At 45.0% G+C, this 22,359-nt stretch overlaps 1 protein-coding gene across 2 annotated transcripts; it reads left to right on the forward strand.

Annotated features, from left to right (window-relative positions):
- Positions 1-608: 608 nt before the first annotated feature.
- LOC142928897 (uncharacterized) lies at positions 609-20,899 on the forward strand. Of its 2 annotated transcripts, XM_076069364.1 has the most exons (6): positions 3,300-3,890; positions 5,381-5,489; positions 11,212-11,257; positions 15,573-15,674; positions 16,243-16,306; positions 20,641-20,899. In XM_076069364.1, exons 1-6 carry the CDS (start codon positions 3,818-3,820, stop codon positions 20,868-20,870), a joined length of 624 nt encoding a protein of 207 aa, XP_075925479.1. In that variant the 5' UTR covers positions 3,300-3,817; the 3' UTR covers positions 20,871-20,899. The 2 variants fall into 2 exon arrangements, with proteins under 2 accessions (XP_075925480.1, XP_075925479.1); XM_076069365.1 differs by lacking the exon at positions 5,381-5,489 and having other exon boundaries at positions 609-3,890.
- The last annotated feature ends 1,460 nt before the right edge of the window (positions 20,900-22,359 follow it).

Here is a 22,359-nt window from a genome sequence, read left to right on the forward strand (position 1 = left end):
CACGTTGACAAAAGACAAATAATTCACCACTTCAGCTCACCGGTGTGTTGAAGAGTTAATCCACATTTACAGTTTGAGTACGACGTTTCGCTGGTAAATACTTCCAGCATCATCGGGCAATTCGCCAGAATGGTAAAGCCCTCGCTTGCTCCCGGTTTTATATAGAGCAGCAGGGTGACGACATCACTTAACTCATCAGGTGCAGTGATTAGAGGCGGAGGGGGGGGGTAATGTAATTATATAATCGATTAGTAATCAGTCATTGGTTATGATTAGTAATGAGTTGTAGATTAGTAATTCTTTAAATCAAAATGTAATGTGTATTATTTAATAATACGCTTCCAGGCCGCACTAAGCCGGTAGCTGTCAGAGCGATTAAAGTTATTCTTGTTCCTCTCAATTTCAATGGATTCTCTAATTAGTCTTTGCCAGTAATAATTAGTTTTACACACCACTGCAACATTGTCAAAATCAATTGAGTGTCCTTGTTGACAAGCATGTTCTGCCACTGCCGACAGTTGTGTTTGAGATAATTTAATATTTCTCTGATGTTCTTTTAGTCTTACGCTGATGTTACGTCCCGTCTGCCCAATGTAGCAGCTGCCACATGAACAATTAATCCGATATACACCTTCTGTTGATAGTTTAGGTAATGCGTCTTTAGTGCAAGATACTAGTTTTTGAATTTTGTGTACTGTACCAAATCTTACTGTAATGTTTTGCTTTTGCAAAACGCGGGCTAATTTGTCAGTTACTCCTGAGATATATGGGATTTTTATTGTTTTAACAATCTGGTCGCTTTCAGTAGTATTGCTTTGCGATCGTGATTTGGCATTCAGTGCTCTGTTAATTTGAGCATTATTGTAGCCATTCTGTCGTAGTGCGTCTTTAACGTGTTTAATCTCTCTCACTAGACTCTCACCATCTGACACCGTTTTCGCCCGATGTACGAGCGTCTTGATAAGAGAGGATTTTTGAGCTGGATGATGATGTGATTCTGCATTCAGATAGGCATCAGTGTGCGTTTGCTTTCTGTAAACGCTGTGTGTTATTTTACCGTTTAGGCCATGTCCAAGCGAAACGTCGTACTCAAACTGTAAATGTGGATTAACTCTTCAACACACCGGTGAGCTGAAGTGGTGAATTATTTGTCTTTTGTCAACGTGACACTTTTTTTTGCTGATTGGCCGTGTCGGGTGGTGGAGGGTTACGACACATTTATAAATAAACGCGATCTAACCCAAAAACCTTTATTATGAATAATATTGGTCGCGAAAGCCTACGTGTTAAACTGACTAACCTCTATGGGGAGGATACTTTTCTTAAAACCAGAAAATTGGAGAAGCTTTGCATTAAGCGGATGAAATTGATATCTTCACTGGCGTTCCTCAAAAGGTGCAGAGATTCAAAGGTAATACCAAACGCAGTTAAAATAACACATCACATAAAGTCTTCTAAAGCTAACCAAATACTACACAAAGCTAGCGAATTATTATTAATAGAGAGAATACAGCACAATAGGAGTGAATTATCTTACATTTCGGAATCGCTAAAGCAGTTACACTTAGATATAAGCAATAGTGTATCTATGCATTATTGGAATATAATCGATAACATAACACAACAATCGGCTGATAATGTGTTTAAACTAACAAAAACTAACCAAATTAATAAATTTTCTAGACTACAAAATAAACAAATCCCTACTGAAAACCAAAAATGTAAAAACAAAACTGTACTGAACTTGACCAACACTGTATTAACCGGTGACATGGTCTCTATCCTTTCTAAAGGCCTTAACTTTGCCGTTACCCCAAGCATAATTCCAGTGGATGAGATCATTGCTGAGGTAGAATCAGCAGTTAGACTCCTTCCACATAATGAGGCAGAGATGACTAGACATGAGGTTGCTAAAATAATTGAGAATAGCAAAGTTCCAAAAGTAAATATTAGCTCTAACGAGGCAAAAGCCTTAAGAGAGCTGCGTGTAAATAAGGATATCCAAATCCTAGCAGCTGATAAAGGCCGCACTACTGTAGTGATGTCACGAGTCGATTATGATAATAAAATTAGAAATTTACTAGAGGAAAGTACCTACATTAAAATTAAACGAGATCCAACTAATACTTTAGAACGTAAGACCTCTGCAATAATTGCAAATTCATTAATCCCTAAAAATGAGCAATACCTAATTAAGCCAAGGGCCTCAAAACCACCTAGACTCTATGGGCTACCAAAGATTCATAAAATCGGCATCCCATTACGACCCATAGTCAGTACAATTGGCTCTGCCACATATCAATTAGCAAAATATATAACCAAACAAATACAGCCCTACATCGGTAAGACATCTTCATTCATAAAAAATTCAGAACATCTTGTGAATGTGATTAAAGATATTAAACTTACTCCTGATGATATTCTGGTAAGTTTTGATGTTATTTCTCTATTCACTAAGGTTCCAGTGGACGAATCGCTTAAATTACTTGATACACTAGTAAAGAATACCGGTTTACAAAAAGATATTCCGAAACTTGCTGGCCATTGTTTAAATAACACTTACTTCTTATGGAGCGGGGATTTCTTTAAACAAAAGGAAGGAGCAGCAATGGGTTCTCCTTTATCCCCTGCTATAGCAAATTTGTACATGGAAAACTTTGAAATAAGAGCACTTGCCTCGAGCACATTAAAACCATCCTTTTGGTTTAGGTATGTGGATGACACTTTGGTTGTCTGGCCACATGGTAAAGATACACTTAATGATTTTCTAAATCATCTCAATGCACAAAACCCGGCCATCCAGTTCACCATGGAAATGGAGGTGAATAACACACTCCCATTCCTAGATATTTTGCTTGGACATGGCCTAAACGGTAAAATAACACACAGCGTTTACAGAAAGCAAACGCACACTGATGCCTATCTGAATGCAGAATCACATCATCATCCAGCTCAAAAATCCTCTCTTATCAAGACGCTCGTACATCGGGCGAAAACGGTGTCAGATGGTGAGAGTCTAGTGAGAGAGATTAAACACGTTAAAGACGCACTACGACAGAATGGCTACAATAATGCTCAAATTAACAGAGCACTGAATGCCAAATCACGATCGCAAAGCAATACTACTGAAAGCGACCAGATTGTTAAAACAATAAAAATCCCATATATCTCAGGAGTAACTGACAAATTAGCCCGCGTTTTGCAAAAGCAAAACATTACAGTAAGATTTGGTACAGTACACAAAATTCAAAAACTAGTATCTTCCACTAAAGACGCATTACCTAAACTATCAACAGAAGGTGTATATCGGATTAATTGTTCATGTGGCAGCTGCTACATTGGGCAGACGGGACGTAACATCAGCGTAAGACTAAAAGAACATCAGAGAAATATTAAATTATCTCAAACACAACTGTCGGCAGTGGCAGAACATGCTTGTCAACAAGGACACTCAATTGATTTTGACAATGTTGCAGTGGTGTGTAAAACTAATTATTACTGGCAAAGACTAATTAGAGAATCCATTGAAATTGAGAGGAACAAGAATAACTTTAATCGCTCTGACAGCTACCGGCTTAGTGCGGCCTGGAAGCGTATTATTAAATAATACACATTACATTTTGATTTAAAGAATTACTAATCTACAACTCATTACTAATCATAACCAATGACTGATTACTAATCGATTATATAATTACATTACCCCCCCCCTCCGCCTCTAATCACTGCACCTGATGAGTTAAGTGATGTCGTCACCCTGCTGCTCTATATAAAACCGGGAGCAAGCGAGGGCTTTACCATTCTGGCGAATTGCCCGATGATGCTGGAAGTATTTACCAGCGAAACGTCGTACTCAAACTGTAAATGTGGATTAACTCTTCAACACACCGGTGAGCTGAAGTGGTGAATTATTTGTCTTTTGTCAACGTGACACTTTTTTTGCTGATTGGCCGTGTCGGGTGGTGGAGGGTTACGACACATTTATAAATAAACGCGATCTAACCCAAAAACCTTTATTATGAAGTCTATGGGCAGTGTTGAGTCTATGGGCAGTGCTGAGTCTATGGGCAGTGTTGAGTCTATGGGCAGTGCTGAGTCTATGGGCAGTGCTGAGTCTATGGGCAGTGTTGAGTCTATGGGCAGTGCTGAGTCTATGGGCAGTGCTGAGTCTATGGGCAGTGTTGAGTCTATGGGCAGTGTTGAGTCTATGGGCAGTGCTGAGTCTATGGGCAGTGTTCGCCGAGCCGTTGAAACGGAAACGGCCAGTGCGCACGCGCGCGTTGGCGCGGCGGTCACGTGGTGCGTTGGTTACGTAACGCTCTTCGTGACGCGCGTAGAACTGACACGTGACTAGCTACGTCATTATGAGACGAACTCTGACAAGGACGCACGCTTTTTCACACGCTCTAAAAAAAATCTAAATACACTCTCTCACTCTCTCTCTCACACACACACTCTCACACACTCTCTCACACTCTCACACACTCTCACACACTCACTCTCTCTCACACACACACACTCTCTCACACACACTCTCTCACACACACACTCTCACACACACACTCTCACACACACACTCTCACATACACTCTCACACACACCCTCACACACACACTCACACACACACTCTCTCAGAGTCTCACACACACTCTCACACACACACACACACTCTCACACACACACTCTCTTTCACACTCTCACACACACACACTCTTTCACACACACTCACACACACACACTCTCTCACACACACTCACACACACACACACTCTCTCAGAGTCTCACACACACTCTCACACACACACTCTCACACACACACACTCTCACACACACACTCTCTTTCACACTCTCACACACACACACTCTCTCACACACACTCACACACACACACTCTCTCACACACACTCACACACACACTCTCTCAGAGTCTCACACACACTCTCACACTCCCTCTCACTCTCTCACACACTCACTCTCACATACACACACTCTCACACACACTCTCTCACACACTCACACACACACTCTCTCTCACACTCTCACACACACTCTCACACACACACACTCTCTCACACACTCATTCTCACACACACACACTCTCACACACTCTCTCACACACACACACACACTCTCACACACACACACACGCTCCCATACTCTCTCACACACATACACGCTCCCACACTCTCACACACTACCTCGAAAACACTGACACGCTATCTCGCAACGCTCACCCACACGGCTCATTCCCTTCATTGACGCCGAGCGGAGGGATAAGGAGGGTGAGGTTGCTTCAGAGGGAGAAGATCCGCCATACTATCTCAGCGCACGTGGCTCGTCTGCCTGCTGCTGCTGCTGCTTCTGCTGCTGCTGAGCCCAGGCATGGAGGTGGACCCTCCGTTGGCCTCGCTCCCCGTTACAATGCCACCGCCGCTCGTAGCGTCGGGCGTTTGGAGGCCGCATTCTCTGCTCACGGCGATTTGGCGCTGGTAAGCAAACCTGAAACGACTTGGGGCCGTCCATAAATGACGTCACGCGCCTAGGTGGGGGTGGGGGTGGAGGATGGGTCAGACATTTGTGACGATGTGTGACGAGGAGGAGGGGTGGGAGGGTTTGAGAAATGTGACGTCGCATCAAAATGCGCAACTTTAAATAAATATAGACAACACGTTCTGCTTATATTGTTAGTTCTTTCGGTCAAGTCACCACGTAGAAGGGAAACAATAAAATAATAAAAATATCAAACAATAAAATTATCACGACGTTTCGACTGCAACACGAGCAATCATCATCAGGTGTGAAAACCACAGCAGGAAATAATTGTAAAAAAGTGGCGTTTTATTTTAACGTTAGCACCACGGAGAGCGATTTGGCAGTTATTCATATGGACGAGTTGTGTTAAGGGGTCGTCCATAAATGATTGTTCACGCTTATGGTGGCTTTCAGACCGCATCCATTATTTTCGTCTCCCCCCCTACTCTTTTCCGAACATAGATGGACTCATATTCTTAGCTCTTTCGGTAAAGTCACGTTGAAGGGAAACAATAAAATAATAAAATATATATAAAACAATAAAAAATCTCACGACGTGTGTTATGGTCGAAACGTCGTGAGAATGTTTATTGTTTTATATATATTTTATTATTCTATTGTTTCCCTTCAATGTGACTTTACCGAAAGAGTTAAGAATAATAATTATTGCAGTCACGAAAGCTTTAAATCAAAATAGATGGACTCGTCCATCTGAATAACTGCCAAATCGCTCTCCGTGGTGCTAACGTTAAAAATAACCCGCAACTTTTTTTAAAATTTGCTTGATGTGGTTTTCACACCTGATGATGATTGCTGCTTGTGTTGCAGTTGAAACGTCGTGAGAATTTTATTGTTTTATATTTGTATTATTTTATTGTTTCCCTTCCACGTGGTGGTGACTTTACCGAAAGAACCAAGAATATGAATCCCTGCAGTCACGAAAGCTTTAAATCAAAACGTTCTACTTAATTAAATAGATATATATTTTTAAATACATGTTTTCTCCTACAACATCAGAGTGCAGCGCCACATTAAATACACACTACAATGACAATAGTTTAAAGCGATTTGAAGCATGTTTTATTTTAAAATTGGAAATATTTTTGTGGGGGGGGGGGGGCAGAGCTTTGTGACGTCATATTTGAGGGGGGGTCTGACTTTTTGTGACGCCGTGTGACGTCATTTATGGACGGCCCCTTTTAACTTTTTTGTTATATATTCATCTAAAATGTTTTAGCCGGGTAAGGCGCGCTTCCGTGGCTGTCTGGAACGCTGTCTTCCTTCCGTTATTAGGAAGCCGCTGGGAGCTTTGATGCCACTTTGAAATCATCACCGAGATCGACAAACTCATTTCTGCGAAAGTGCTTCTTGTTGTCGTGACTGCAGGAATTCAAATTGTTTGGGTCTTTCGGTAAAGTCACCTTGATAGGTTCAAAATTAGTCAAAATAAACAAAAAAAACACAACACACAGCAAACCGGTTAGTGCTGTACTAGTAACGAATTGTAAATGTTGTAGTGGGTTAAGCTCTCCAACACACAGCAACCGGTTAGTGCAGTACTAGTAACGAATTGTGAATGTTGTAGTGGGTTAAACTCTCCAACACACAGCAACCGGTTAGTGCTGTACTAGTAACGAATTGTGAATGTTGTAGTGGGTTTAACTCTCCAACACACAGCAACCAGTTAGTGCTGTACTAGTAACGAATTGTAAATGTAGCAGTGGGTTTAACTCTCCAACACACAGCAACCGGTTAGCACTGTACTAGTAACGAATTGTAAATGTAGCAGTGGGTTTAACTCTCCAACACACAGCAACCGGTTAGCACTGTACTAGTAACGAATTGTGAATGTTGTAGTGGGTTTAACTCTCCAACACACAGCAACCGGTTAGTGCTGTACTAGTAACGAATTGTAAAAGTAGTAGTGGATTTAAAACTCCAACACACAGCAACCGGTTAGTGCTGTACTAGTAACGAATTGTAAATGTTGTAGTGGGTTTAACTCTCCAACACACAGCAACCGGTTAGTGCTGTACTAGTAACGAATTGTAAATGTTGTAGTGGTTAACTCTCTAACACACAGCAACCGGTTAGTGCTGTACTAGTAACGAATTGTAAATGTTGTAGTGGGTTTAACTCTCCAACAAACAGCAACCGGTTAGTGCTGTACTAGTAACGAATTGTAAATGTCACAGTGGGTTTAACTCTCCAACACACAGCAACCGGTTAGTGCTGTACTAGTAATGAATTGTAAATGTTGCAGTGGGTTTAACTCTCCAACACACAGCAACCGGTTAGTGCTGTACTATTAACGAATTGTTAATGTTGCAGTGGGTTTAACTCTCCAACACACAGCAACCGGTTAGTGCTGTACTAGTAACGAATTGTAAATGTTGCAGTGGGTTTAACTCTCCAACACACAGCAACCGGTTAGTGCTGTACTAGTAACGAATTGTAAATGTAGTAGTGGGTTTAACTCTCCAACACACAGCAACCGGTTAGTGCGGTACTAGTAACGAATTGATAATGTTGTAGTGGGTTTAACTCTCAAACACACAGCAACGGGTTAGTGCTGTAAAAGTAAGGAATTGTAAATGTCGTAGTGGGTTTAGCTCTCCAACACACAGCAACCGGTTAGTGCTGTACTAGTAATGAATAGTAAATGTCGTAGAAGGTTTAACTTTCCAACACACAACAACCGGTTAGTGCTGTACTAGTAACGAATTGTAAATGTTGTAGTGGGTTTAACTATCCAACACACAGCAACCGGTTAGTGCTGTACTAGTAACGAATTGTAAATGTTGCAGTGGGTTTAACTCTCCAACACACAGCAACCGGTTAGTGCTGTACTAGTAACGAATTGTAAATGTAGTAGTGGGTTTAACTCTCCCAACACACAGCAACCGGTTAATGCTGTACTAGTAACGAATTGTAAAAGTAGTAGTGGGTTTAACTCTCCAACACACAGCAACCGGTCAGTGCGGTACTAGTAACGAATTGATAATGTTGTAGTGGGTTTAACTCTCCAACACACAGCAACCGGTTAGTGCAGTACTAGTAACGAATTGTGAATGTTGTAGTGGGTTAAACTCTCCAACACACAGCAACCGGTTAGTGCTGTACTAGTAACGAATTGTGAATGTTGTAGTGGGTTTAACTCTCCAACACACAGCAACCAGTTAGTGCTGTACTAGTAACGAATTGTAAATGTAGCAGTGGGTTTAACTCTCCAACACACAGCAACCGGTTAGCACTGTACTAGTAACGAATTGTGAATGTTGTAGTGGGTTTAACTCTCCAACACACAGCAACCGGTTAGTGCTGTACTAGTAACGAATTGTAAAAGTAGTAGTGGATTTAAAACTCCAACACACAGCAACCGGTTAGTGCTGTACTAGTAACGAATTGTAAATGTTGTAGTGGGTTTAACTCTCCAACACACAGCAACCGGTTAGTGCTGTACTAGTAACGAATTGTAAATGTTGTAGTGGTTAACTCTCCAACACACAGCAACCGGTTAGTGCTGTACTAGTAACGAATTGTAAATGTTGTAGTGGGTTTAACTCTCCAACAAACAGCAACCGGTTAGTGCTGTACTAGTAACGAATTGTAAATGTCACAGTGGGTTTAACTCTCCAACACACAGCAACCGGTTAGTGCTGTACTAGTAATGAATTGTAAATGTTGCAGTGGGTTTAACTCTCCAACACACAGCAACCGGTTAGTGCTGTACTATTAACGAATTGTAAATGTTGCAGTGGGTTTAACTCTCCAACACACAGCAACCGGTTAGTGCTGTACTAGTAACGAATTGTAAATGTTGCAGTGGGTTTAACTCTCCAACACACAGCAACCGGTTAGTGCTGTACTAGTAACGAATTGTAAATGTAGTAGTGGGTTTAACTCTCCAACACACAGCAACCGGTTAGTGCGGTACTAGTAACGAATTGATAATGTTGTAGTGGGTTTAACTCTCAAACACACAGCAACGGGTTAGTGCTGTAAAAGTAAGGAATTGTAAATGTCGTAGTGGGTTTAGCTCTCCAACACACAGCAACCGGTTAGTGCTGTACTAGTAATGAATAGTAAATGTCGTAGTAGGTTTAACTTTCCAACACACAACAACCGGTTAGTGCTGTACTAGTAACGAATTGTAAATGTTGTAGTGGGTTTAACTATCCAACACACAGCAACCGGTTAGTGCTGTACTAGTAACGAATTGTAAATGTTGCAGTGGGTTTAACTCTCCAACACACAGCAACCGGTTAGTGCTGTACTAGTAACGAATTGTAAATGTAGTAGTGGGTTTAACTCTCCAACACACAGCAACCGGTTAATGCTGTACTAGTAACGAATTGTAAAAGTAGTAGTGGGTTTAACTCTCCAACACACAGCAACCGGTTAGTGCGGTACTAGTAACGAATTGATAATGTTGTAGTGGGTTTAACTCTCCAACACACAGCAACGGGTTAGTGCTGTACTAGTAATGAATAGTAAATGTCGTAGTAGGTTTAACTTTCCAACACACAACAACCGGTTAGTGCTGTACTAGTAACGAATTGTAAATGTAGTAGTTGGTTTGACTCTGCAACACACAGCAACCGGTTAGTGCTGTACTAGTAACGAATTGTAAATGTCGTAGTGGGTTTAACTCTCCAACACACAGCAACCGGTTAGTGCTGTACCAGTAACGAATTGTAAATGTTGCAGTGGGTTTAACTCTCCAACACACAGCAACCGGTTAGTGCTGTACTAGTAACGAATTGTAAATGTTGCAGTGGGTTTAACTCTCCAACACACAGCAACCGGTTAGTGCTGTACTAGTAACGAATTGTAAATGTTGCAGTGGGTTTAACTCTCCAACACACAGCAACCGGTTAGTGCTGTACTAGTAACGAATTGTAAATGTTGTAGTGGGTTTAACCCTCCAACACACAGCAACCGGTTAGTGCTGTACTAGTAACACATTCTAAATGTTGCAGTGGGTTTAACTCTCCAACACACAGCAACCGGTTAGTGCTGTACTAGTAACGAATTGTAAATGTTGCAGTGGGTTTAACTCTCCAACACACAGCAACCGGTTAGTGCTGTACTAGTAACGAATTGTAAATGTTGCAGTGGGTTTAACTCTCCAACACACAGCAACCGGTTAGTACTGTATTAGTAACGAATTGTAAATGTTGTAGTGGGTTTACCTTTCCAACACACAGTAACTGGTTAGTGCTGTACTAGTAACGAATTGTAAATATTGTAGTGGATTTAACTCTGCAACACACAGCAACCGGTTAGTGCTGTACTAGTAACGAATTGGCCACGTTCTGTTTACGTAACGCAAACCCCTTAAATAATTGGCCATGTCGGGTGGTGGCGGCTTTAACGACACAGTAATTCATATTAACGCGATCTAACATCAAACAAACCTTAATTATTGATATATTATAATCATATATATTATAATCATATATATTATAATCATATATATTATAATCATTGCGTTGGTCATCCCGACACCACTCCCCCCACCTCTCCCTCCCACCCCTCCCCCCACCCCTCCCCCCACGTCTCCCCCCACCCCTCCCCCCACGTCGCCCCCCACCCCTCCAACCACGTCCCCCCACCCCTCCCCCCACCCCTCCCCCCACCCCTCCCCCCACGTCTCCCCCCCCCTCTGTGTTTCAGGGGAAGCTCCACGGCGTGGCTGTCATGGCTCAGCGTGACAATTCAGGTGAGACTCCCGTCCCGTGTCTCTCTGTCTCTGTGTCTCTGTTTCTGTGTCTGTCTCTGTGTCTCTCTGTCTCTATGTCTCTCTGTGTCTGTCTCTGTCCCGTCCCGTGTCTCTCTGTCTCTGTGTCTCTCTGTCTCTGTCTCTCTGTCTCTGTGTCTCTCTGTGTCTGTCTCTGTGTCTCTCTGTGTCTCTCTGTGTCTGTCTCTGTCCCGTCCCGTGTCTCTCTGTGTCTGTCTCTGTCCCGTCCCGTGTCTCTCTGTTTCTCTCTGTATGTCTCTGTGTCTGTCTCTGTGTCTCTCTGTCTCTGTATCTCTCTGTGTCTGTCTCTGTCCCAGGCCGTGTCTCTGTCTGTCTCTGTGTATCTCTGTATCTGTCTCTGTGTCTCTCTGTGTCTCTCTGTGTCTGTCTCTGTGTCTCTCTGTCTGTCTCTGTGTCTCTCTGTATGTCTCTGTGTCTGTCTCTGTCCCATGCCGTGTCTCTCTCTGTCTGTCTCTGTCCCGTCCCGTGTCTCTCTGTCTCTGTCTCTGTCCCATGCCGTGTCTCTCTGTGTCTGTCTCTGTGTCTCTCTGTCTCTGTCCCATGCCGTGTCTCTGTGTCTCTCTGTATGTCTCTGTGTCTCTCTGTGTCTGTCTCTGTGTCTCTCTCTGTCCTATGTCGTGTCTCTCTGTGTCTGTCTCTGTGTCTCTGTGTCTCTCTGTTTGTCCCAGGCCGTGTCTCTCTGTGTCTGTCTCTGTGTCTCTCTGTTTGTCTCTGTGTCTCTCTGTCTGTCCCATGCCGTATCTCTCTGTGTATGTCTCTGTTCCATGTCGTGTCTCTCTGTGTCTGTCTCTGTGTCTCTCTGTGTCTGTCTCTGTATCTCTCTGTGGCTGTCTCTGTGTTTCTGTCTCTGTCCCATGCCGTGTCTCTCTGTGTCTGTCTCTGTGTCTCTGTGTCTCTCTGTCTGTCCCAGGCCGTGTCTCTATGTGTATGTCTCTGTCCCATGCCGTGTCTCTCTGTGTATGTCTCTGTCCCATGTCGTGTCTCTCTGTGTCTGTCTCTGTGTCTCTCTGTATCTGTCTCTGTGTCTCTCTGTGTCTGTCTCTGTATCTCTCTGTGTCTGTCTCTGTGTTTCTGTCTCTGTCCCATGCCGTGTCTCTCTGTGTCTGTCTCTGTGTCTCTCTGTATCTGTCTCTGTGTCTCTCTGTGTCTGTCTCTGTATCTCTCTGTCTGTCTCTGTGTTTCTGTCTCTGTCCCATGCCGTGTCTCTCTGTGTCTGTCTCTGTTTGTCTTTGTGTCTCTCTGTCTGTCCCAGGCCGTGTCTCTCTGTGTCTCTCTGTTTGTCTCTGTGTCTCTCTGTGTCTGTCTCTGTGTCTCTCTGTTTGTCTCTGTTTCTGTCTCTGTCCCAAGCCGTGTCTCTCTGTGTCTGTCTCTGTCCCATGCCGTGTCTCTCTGTGTCTCTCTGTATGTCTCTGTGTCTCTTTGTCCGTCCCGTCCCGTGTCTCTCTGTGTCTGTCTCTGTGTCTCTCTGTTTGTCTCTGTGTCTGTCTGTCTGTCGCAGGCCGTGTCTCTCTGTGTCTGTCTCTGTCCCATGCCGTGTCTCTGTTTCTCTCTGTATGTCTCTGCATCTCTCTGTGTCTGTCTCTGTGTCTCTCTGTGTTTCTGTCTCTGTCCCGTCCCGTGTCTCTCTGTGTCTGTCTCTGTCCCATGTCGTGTCTCTCTGTGTCTGTCTCTATCCCGTCCCGTGTCTCTCTGTGTCTGTCTCTGTGTCTCTCTGTGTCTGTCTCTGTCCCGTCCCGTTTCTCTCTGTATTTCTGTCTCTGTCCCATGTCGTGTCTCTCTGTGTCTGTCTCTGTCCCGTCCCGTGTCTCTCTGTGTCTGTCTCTGTCCCATGCCGTGTCTCTCTGTGTCTGTTTCTGTATCTCTCTGTGTCCGTCTCTGTGTCTTTCTGTCTGTCTTTGTCCCATGCCGTGTCTCTCTGTGTCTGTCTCTGTCCCATGCCGTGTCTCTCTGTGTCTGTCTCTGTATCTCTCTGTGTCTGTCTCTGTGTCTTTCTGTCTGCCTTTGTCCCATGCCGTGTCTCTCTGTGTCTGTCTCTGTCCCATGCCGTGTCTCTCTGTGTCTGTCTCTATGTCTCTCTGTTTGTCTTTGTGTCTGTCTATCTGTCCCATGCCGTATCTCTCTGTGTCTGTTTCTGTCCCATGTCGTGTCTCTCTGTGCCTGTATCTGTGTCTCTCTGTGTCTGTCTCTGTGTCTCTCTGTGTCTGTCTCTGTGTCTCTCTGTCTGTCCCAGGCCGTGTATCTCTGTCCCATGCCGCGTCTCTGTGTCTCTCTGTCTGTCCCAGGCCGTGTCTCTGTGTGTCTCTGTCTGTCCCATGTCGTGTCTCTCTGACTGTCCCAGGCCGTGTCTCTGTGTCTCTCTTTTTGTCTCTGTGTCTCTCTGTTTGTTCCAGGCCGTGTCTCTCTGTCCAATGCCGTGTCTCTGTGTCTCTCTGTATGTCTCTGTGTCTCTCTGTTGTCTCTGTGTCTCTCTTTCTCTGTCCCAGGCCGTATCTCTCTGTCCCATGCAGTGTCTCTGTGTCTCTCTGTCTCTGTGTCTCTCTGTCTGTCCCAGGCCGTATCTCTCTGTTCCATGCCGTGTCTCTGTGTCTCTCTGTATGTCTCTGTGTCTCTCTGTCTCTCCCAGGCCGTGTCTCTCTGTCCCATGTCGTGTCTCTGCATCTCTCTGTATGTCCCATGTCGTGTCTCTGTGTCTCTCTGTCTGTCTCTCTGTGTCTCTCTGTCTGTCCCATGTCGTGTCTCTGTGTCTCTCTGTGTCTCTCTGTCTGTCGCATGCCGTGTCTCTGTGTCTCTTTGTCTGTCCCAGGCCCTGACGTAGTGTAGTAGTATATAATGTTGTGTAGTAGTGTATAATGTAGTGTAGTAGTATATAATGTAGTGTAGTATATAATGTAGCATAGAAGTATATAATGTTGTGTAGTAGTGTATAATGTAGTGTAGTAGTATATAATGTAGTGTAGTATATAATTAAGTGTAGTAGTGTATAATGTAGTGTAGTAGTATATAATGTAGTGTAGTAGTATATAATGTAGTGTAGTAGTGTATAGTGTAGTAGTATATAATGTAGTGTAGTAGTAGTATATAATGTAGTGTAGTAGTGTATACTGTGTATAGTAGTGTATAATGTAGTGTAGTATATAGTAGTGTATAATCTGTATGGTAGTGTATAATGTAGTGTAGTATATAGTAGTGTATTACGTGTATAGTAGTGTATAATGTAGTGTAGTAGTGTGTAATGTAGTGTAGTATATAGTAGTGGAGTAGTGTATAATGTAGTGTAGTAGTATATAATGTAGTGTAGTAGTGTATAGTGTAGTAGTATATAATGTAGTGTAGTAGTATATAATGTAGTGTAGTAGTGTATAATGTAGTTTAGTATATAGTAGTGTATAATGTAGTGTAGTAGTGTATAGTGTAGTAGTATATAATGTAGTGTAGTAGTATATAATGTAGTGTAGCAGTGTATAATGTAGTGTAGTAGTATTTAATGTGGTGTAGTAGTACATAATGCAGTGTAGTAGTATATAATGTAGTAGTATATAATGTAGTGTAGTAGTGTATAGTGTAGTAGTATATAATGTAGTGTAGTAGTACATAATGTAGTGTAGTAGTATATAATGTAGTAGTATATGATGTAGTGTAGTAGTTTATAATGTAGTGTAGTGGTGTATAATGTAGTGTAGCAGTATATAATGTATTGTAGTATATAGTAGTGTAGTAGTATATAGTAGTGTAGTAGTATATAGTAGTGTAGCAGTATATAATGTAGTGTAGTAGTATAGAATGTAGTGTAGTAGTAGTATATATTGTAGTGTAGTAGTATATAGTAGTGTAGCAGTATATAATGTAGTGTAGTAGTGTAGAATGTAGTGTAGTAGTAGTATATAATGTAGTGTAGTAGTATATAGTGTAGTGTAGTAGTATATAATGTAGTGTAGTAGTATATAATGTTATGTAGTAGTAGTAGTAGTATATAATGTAGTGTAGTAGTATATAATGTAGTGTAGTAGTATATAATGTAGTGTAGTAGTATATAATGTAGTGTAGTAGTGTATAATGTAGTGTAGTATATGGTAGTGTATAATGTAGTGTAGTAGTGTATAATGTAGTGTAGTATATTGTAGTGTATAATGTAGTGTAGTAGTATATAATGTACTGTCGTAGTGTATAATGTAGTGTAGTATATAGTAGTGTATAATGTAGTGTAGTACAGTACATGCCGTAGAACACGTTTGGAATCGACCTTCGTCTTTGTCTTTGCCTCCGCGTTCTGCCCCAGGACTTCCACCTGTGGCTGACCGTGTCTCACTGCGCATCCTGCACCAGGTCATGCAACGGCATCGTCTTTGTGACGTCACTCGCCGGGATTTCCCTTGGATTGGTGGGTAATGCACGCGAACAGCAAACTCGCCCGCCCGCTCACCACTCGTACACTCGCTCACCACTCGCTCACTCGGCCGCTTGCCCACTCACCCACTCGCTCAATCGCTCACCAATCGCACACTCGCTCACCACTCGCTCACCACTCGCTCACCACTTGATCACTCACCCACTCTCCCACTCGCTCACTCACCACTCGCTCATTCACTCACCGCTCACTCAGCACTCGCTCACTCACTCAGCCACTCACTTCCTCACTCACCACACAAACTCACCCCCCACTGTGTGTGTGTCTGTGTGTGTCTGTGTGTCTGTGTGTGTGTCTGTGTGTGTCTGTGTGTGTCTGTGTGTGTGTCTGTGTGTCTGTGTGTGTGTCTGTGTGTGTGTCTGTGTGTGTGTCTGTGTGTCTGTGTGTGTGTCTGTGTGTGTGTCTCTGTGTGTGTCTGTGTGTGTGTGTCTGTGTGTGTGTGTGTGTCTGTGTGTGTGTCTGTGTGTGTCTGTGTGTGTCTCTGTGTGTGTGTCTGTGTGTGTGTGTGTCTGTGTGTGTGAGAGTTCCTGTCTGCCTGTAGCTCGCCTGCTGCCTCTACTTCCTCCAGAGACGGACGGTGCCAGATCCCATGGTGCTCATGCAGGGTAAGCGACGTTTTGGTCTCACGGCCTACGGCAGGAATGCCTTCACGGGCTCCATAGATCTCCATGGATCTCCATGGGTCTCTGTTTTTCCGTGTCTCTATGGGTCTCTGTGTGTCTCTATGGATCTGTGTTTATCTATGGGTCTCTGTGTATCTCTATGGGTCTCTGTGTGTCTCTATGGGTCTCTGTATGTCTCTGTTTTTCTGTGTCTCAATGGGTCTCTGTGGGTCTCTGTGGGTCTCTGTGGGTCTGTGTGTATCTATGGGTCTCTGTGTGTCTCTATGGGTCTCTGTGTGTCTCTATGGATCTGTGTGTATCTCTGGGTCTCTGTGTATCTCTATGGTTCTCTGTGTGTCTCTATGAGTCTCTGTATGTCTCTGTTTTTCTGTGTGTCTCTATGGGTCTCTGTGTGTCTCTATGGATCTGTGTGTATCTATGGGTCCCTGTGTATCTCTATGGGCCTCTGTGTGTCTCTATGGGTCTCTGTATGTCTCTGCTTTTCTGTGTCTCAATGGATCTCTGTGGGTCTCTGTGGGTCTTTGTGTGTCTCTATGGATCTGTGTGTATCTATGGGTCTCTGTGTATCTCTATGGGTCTCTGTGTGTCTCTATGGGTCCCTGTATGTCTCTGTTTTTCTGTGTCTCTATGGGTCTCTGTGGGTTTCTGTGTGTCTCTGTGTGTCTCTATGGATCTCTGTGTATCTATGGGTCTCTGTGTGTCTCTATGGATTTGTGTGTATCTCTGGGTCTCTGTGTATCTCTATGGATCTCTGTGTGTCTCTATGAGTCTCTGTATGTCTCTGTTTTTCTGTGTGTCTCTGTGGGTCTCTGTGTGTCTCTATGGATCTGTGTGTATCTATGGGTCCCTGTGTATCTCTATGGGTCTCTGTGTGTCTCTATGGGTCTCTGTGTGTCTCTATGGATCTGTGTGTATCTATGGGTCTCTGTGTGTCTCTATGGGTCTCTGTATGTCTCTGTTTTTCTGTGTCTCTATGGGTCTCTGTGGGTCTCTGTGTGTCTCTGTGTGTCTCTATGGATATGTGTGTATCTATGGGTCTCTATATCTCTATGGGTCTCTGTATGTCTCTATGGGTCTCTGTATGTCTCTGTTTTTCTGTGTGTCTCTAGGGGTCTCTGTGTATCTCTATGGATCTGTGTGTATCTATGGGTCTCTGTGTGTCTCAATGGGTCTCTGTGTGTCTCTATGGATCTGTGTGTATCTCTGGGTCTCTGTGTATCTCTATGGGTCTCTGTGTGTCTCTATGAGTCTCTGTATGTCTCTGTTTTTCTGTGTGTCTCTATGGGTCTCTGTGTGTCTCTGTGGGTCTCTGTGTGTCTCTATGGATCTGTGTGTATCTACGTGTCTCTGTGTGTCTCTATGGGTCTCTGTGTGTCTCTATGGATCTGTGTGTATCTATGGGTCCCTGTGTATCTCTATGGGTCTCTGTGTGTCTCTATAGGTCTCTCTATGTCTCTGTTTTTCCGTGTCACTATGGGTCTCTGTGGGTCTCTGTGGGTCTCTATGGGCCTCTGTGTGTCTCTATGGGTCTCTGGATGTCTCTGCTTTTCTGTGTCTCAATGGATCTCTGTGGGTCTCTGTGGGTCTTTGTGTGTCTCTATGGATCTGTGTGTATCTATGGGTCTCTGTGTATCTCTATGGGTCTCTGTGTGTCTCTATGGGTCCCTGTATGTCTCTGTTTTTCTGTGTCTCTATGGGTCTCTGTGGGTTTCTGTGTGTCTCTGTGTGTCTCTATGGATCTGTGTGTATCTATGGGTCTCTGTGTGTCTCTATGGATTTGTGTGTATCTCTGGGTCTCTGTGTATCTCTGGATCTCTGTGTGTCTCTATGAGTCTCTGTATGTCTCTGTTTTTCTGTGTGTCTCTGTGGGTCTCTGTGTGTCTCTATGGATCTGTGTGTATCTATGGGTCCCTGTGTATCTCTATGGGTCTCTGTGTGTCTCTATGGGTCTCTGTGTGTCTCTATGGATCTGTGTGTATCTATGGGTCTCTGTGTGTCTCTGTGTGTCTCTATGGATCTGTGTGTATCTATGGGTCTCTATATCTCTATGGGTCTCTGTATGTCTCTATGGGTCTCTGTATGTCTCTGTTTTTCTGTGTGTCTCTAGGGGTCTCTGTGTATCTCTATGGATCTGTGTGTATCTATGGGTCTCTGTGTGTCTCAATGGGTCTCTGTGTGTCTCTATGGATCTGTGTGTATCTCTGGGTCTCTGTGTATCTCTATGGGTCTCTGTGTGTCTCTATGAGTCTCTGTATGTCTCTGTTTTTCTGTGTGTCTCTATGGGTCTCTGTGTGTCTCTGTGGGTCTCTGTGTGTCTCTATGGATCTGTGTGTATCTACGTGTCTCTGTGTGTCTCTATGGGTCTCTGTGTGCCTCTATGGATCTGTGTGTATCTATGGGTCCCTGTGTATCTCTATGGGTCTCTGTGTGTCTCTATAGGTCTCTCTATGTCTCTGTTTTTCCGTGTCACTATGGGTCTCTGTGGGTCTCTGTGGGTCTCTGTGTGTCTCTATGGATCTGTGTGTATCTATGGATCTCTGTGTGTCTCTATGGGTCTCTGTGTGTCTCTATGGGTCTCTGTATGTCTCTGTTTTTCTGTCTCTATGGGTCTCTGTGGGTCTCTGTGTGTCTCTATGGATCTGTGTGTATCTATAGGTCTCTGTGTATCTCTATGAGTCTCTGTGTGTCTCTATGGGTCTCTGTATGTCTCTGTTTTTCTATATCTCTATGGGTCTCTGTGGGTCTCTGTGTCTCTGTGTGTCTCTATGGATCTGTGTGAATCTATGGGTCTCTGTATGTCTCTATGGGTCTCTGTGTGGCTCTATGGGTCTCTGTGGGTCTCTATGGGTCTCTGTATGTCTCTGTTTTTCCGTGTCTCTATGGGTCTCTGTGGGTCTCTATGGGTCTCTGTGTGTCTCTATGGATCTGTGTGTATCTATGGGTCTCTGTGTATCTCTCTGGGTCTCTGTGTTTCTCTATTTGGGTCTCTGTGGGTCTCTGTGTGTCTCTGTGTGTCTCTATGGATCTGTGTATCTATGGGTCTCTGTGTATCTCTATGGGTATCTGTGTGTCTCTATGGGCCTCTGTGTGTCTCTATGGGTCTCTGTATGTCTCTGTTTTTCTGTATCTATGGGTCTCTGTGTGTCTCTATGGGTCTCTGTATGTCTCTGTTTTTCTGTATCTCTATGGTTCTCTGTGTGTCTCTATGGGTCTCTGTGTGTCTCTATGGGTCTCTGTGTGCCTCTATGTGTCTCTGTGTATCTATGGGTCTCTGTGTATCTATGGGTCTCAGTGTTTCTCTATGGGTCTCTGTGTATCTATGGGTCTCTGTGTATCTCTATGGGTCTCTGTGTGTCTCTGTGTATCTCTTTGGGTCTCTGTGTGTCTCTATGGGTCTCTGTATGTCTCTGTTTTTCTGTGTCTCTATGGGTCTCTGTGGGTCTCTGTGTGTCTCTGTGTGTCTCTATGGATCTGTGTGTATCTATGGGTCTCTGTGTATCTCTGTGGGTCTCTGTGTGTCTCTATGGGTCTCTGTGTGTCTCTATGGGTCTCTGTATGTCTCTGTTTTTCTGTATCTCTATGGGTCTCTGTGTGTCTCTATGGATCTCTGTATGTCTCTGTTTTTCTGTATCTCTATGGTTCTCTGTGTGTCTCTATGGGTCTATGTGTGTCTCTATGGGTCTCTGTGTGTCTCTATGTGTCTCTGTGTATCTATGGGTCTCAGTGTTTCTCTATGGGTCTCTGTGTATCTATGGGTCTCTGTGTATCTCTATGGGTCTCTGTGTGTCTCTATGGGTCTCTGTATGTCTCTGTTTTTCTGTGTCTCTATGGGTCTCTGTGGGTCTCTGTGTGTCTCTGTGTGTCTCTATGGATCTGTGTGTATCTATGGGTCTCTGTGTATCTCTATGGGTCTCTGTGTGTCTCTATGGGTCTCTGTGTGTCTCTATGGGTCTCTGTATGTCTCTGTTTTTTCTGTATCTCTATGGGTCTCTGTGTGTCTCTATGGGTCTCTGTATGTCTCTGTTTTTCTGTATCTCTATGGGTCTCTGTGTGTCTCTATGGGTCTCTGTGTATCTCTATGGGTCTCTGTGTGTCTCTGTGTATCTATGGGTCTCTGTGTATCTATGGGTCTCTGTGTGTCTCTATGGGTCTCTGTGTATCTATGGGTCTCTGTGTGTCTCTGTGTAACGACACGTGTTTGACCTCCTCCTTCCCACCCCTACTTTCCTCCACGTCCACCTCTTCCTCCCCCCTCCTCCTCCTCCCCCCTCACCTCCCTCTCCCCTCCTCTCCCTCTACCTTCCCAACACCACCAGAGCGCCACTTCTTCCACCACGGCGGGCACGGCGACGGAATCTTCGTCTTTCTCGACGAGGAGGAGCAGGGGGAGCAAGAGGAGCGTGGTGGTGGTGGCATGGTCGTCCACCCCGACCGCGACTTTGGCGACTTGGTGCGCTTCCAGCAGAACGCCGGCGACCTGCGCTGGATGGAACCCTTCCCGTGGGACGAGGACGACGAGGAGCTGGTCCTGCTCTGGGATGACTGAGGGCGGCCCCGCGGATTAATAAAGCATCGTTCGAGTCGCCGTTGGCTTTGTGATTGTTGTTGTTGTTGTCCTCTCGTTCGCGTTAAACTGCCCCTACAGACATAACAGGGCTGTAGGGTCAAGTGGCTGTGTGTAGCGAGCAGCAGCTGTAGACACACAGACAAAGGTCCCCCGTGTAGCCTCTAACAGGGCTGTAGGGTCAAGTGGCTGTGTGTAGCGAGCAGCAGCTATAGACACACAGGCAAAGGTCCCCCGTGTAGCCTCTAACAGGGCTGTAGGGGCAAGTGCTGTGAGTAGCGAGCGGTACCTATAGACACACAGACAAAGGTCCCCCGTGTAGCCTCTAACAGGCTGTAGGGGCAAGTGCTGTTAGCGAGTAGCAGCACCTGTGAAGGCTACCGGCACTGTGGCACACGAGGGGGTGGGTGGCCAGCACCAGGCCCGACCGCCTTTGTCTCCCCAGTGGCGATGTTTACTGCACATCGCAGCAGGTACTCATTTGAGGCTAGGGGGAGGCCCTGGACCGGTTCAGATAATCGTCACTGGCGGTGTTGGCAGTGAGCGGGAATCGAATTCGGGTCGCCGGGTTCGTAGCACAGCGTAGCGCTAACAGCTACACTGACACACACGCACCACACAAAGATAAAGATCCCCCATATAGCCTTACCAGACTGTAGGGGCAAGTGCTGTTAGCGAGCACCTATGAAGGCCGGAACGGTACACGAAGGGGTGGGTGGCCAGCACCACGCCCGACCGCCTTTGTCTCCCTAGTGGCAATGCTTACACACCGCACCAGGTACTCATTTGAGGCTGAGTCGGTTCAGATAATCGTCACTGGTGTTAGCCGTGAGCGGGAATCGAACCCGGGTGGCCAGGTTCATAGTGCAGCGCGCTAACCGCTACACTATCGCTCCCCACAGACACACACACACTGACACACAGACACACACAACAACAACAACCGCCATTCGCCACTAAGTGGCGGTGACGTCACCACGACACTTGTGCCAGGCCATGTGCACCTAGAGGCCACGTGAAGTGTCGAACGCCCACTGGCAGGAGGTCACGGGGCAGACCCAGGTGCCACGGGTCGACTGAGATGACTGAGATGACTGACTGATGCACCACCTGTGCCCCCTACTGTGCCAACCTGCTGTGCTTTAGCCACCCGGCGCTCCACTCGTTGTGAGCGTCGCTCCTCCGCACTCCGTTGTTGTTGGAGGGTGACTACCTCCAACTGCCCAGTTGCGTCCTTCACGAGCCTCCTACACAGAGGCCGATCTTGACACCACTGGGACCAGTCATCGGCAAGTCCACTCAGCTCCACGTCCTCCTGTACCAGATCACTCCATCTCTTATCTAGCCCGTGCCGCGCCCGTTTAGCCCCCTCAATCCGGCCGAACAAAAGCTGTTTCGGCATGCGGTGGCTGGGCATGCGGGCTACATGACCCAGCCAACGCAGCCTTGCCTGCCGGAGGCGCTCACCGAT

This window comes from Petromyzon marinus, chromosome 24 (genome assembly GCF_048934315.1).
Source record: "Petromyzon marinus isolate PM22_M1 ecotype Great Lakes invasive population chromosome 24, UKy_Petmar_22M1.pri1.0, whole genome shotgun sequence".
Classification (NCBI taxonomy): domain Eukaryota; kingdom Metazoa; phylum Chordata; class Hyperoartia; order Petromyzontiformes; family Petromyzontidae; genus Petromyzon; species Petromyzon marinus.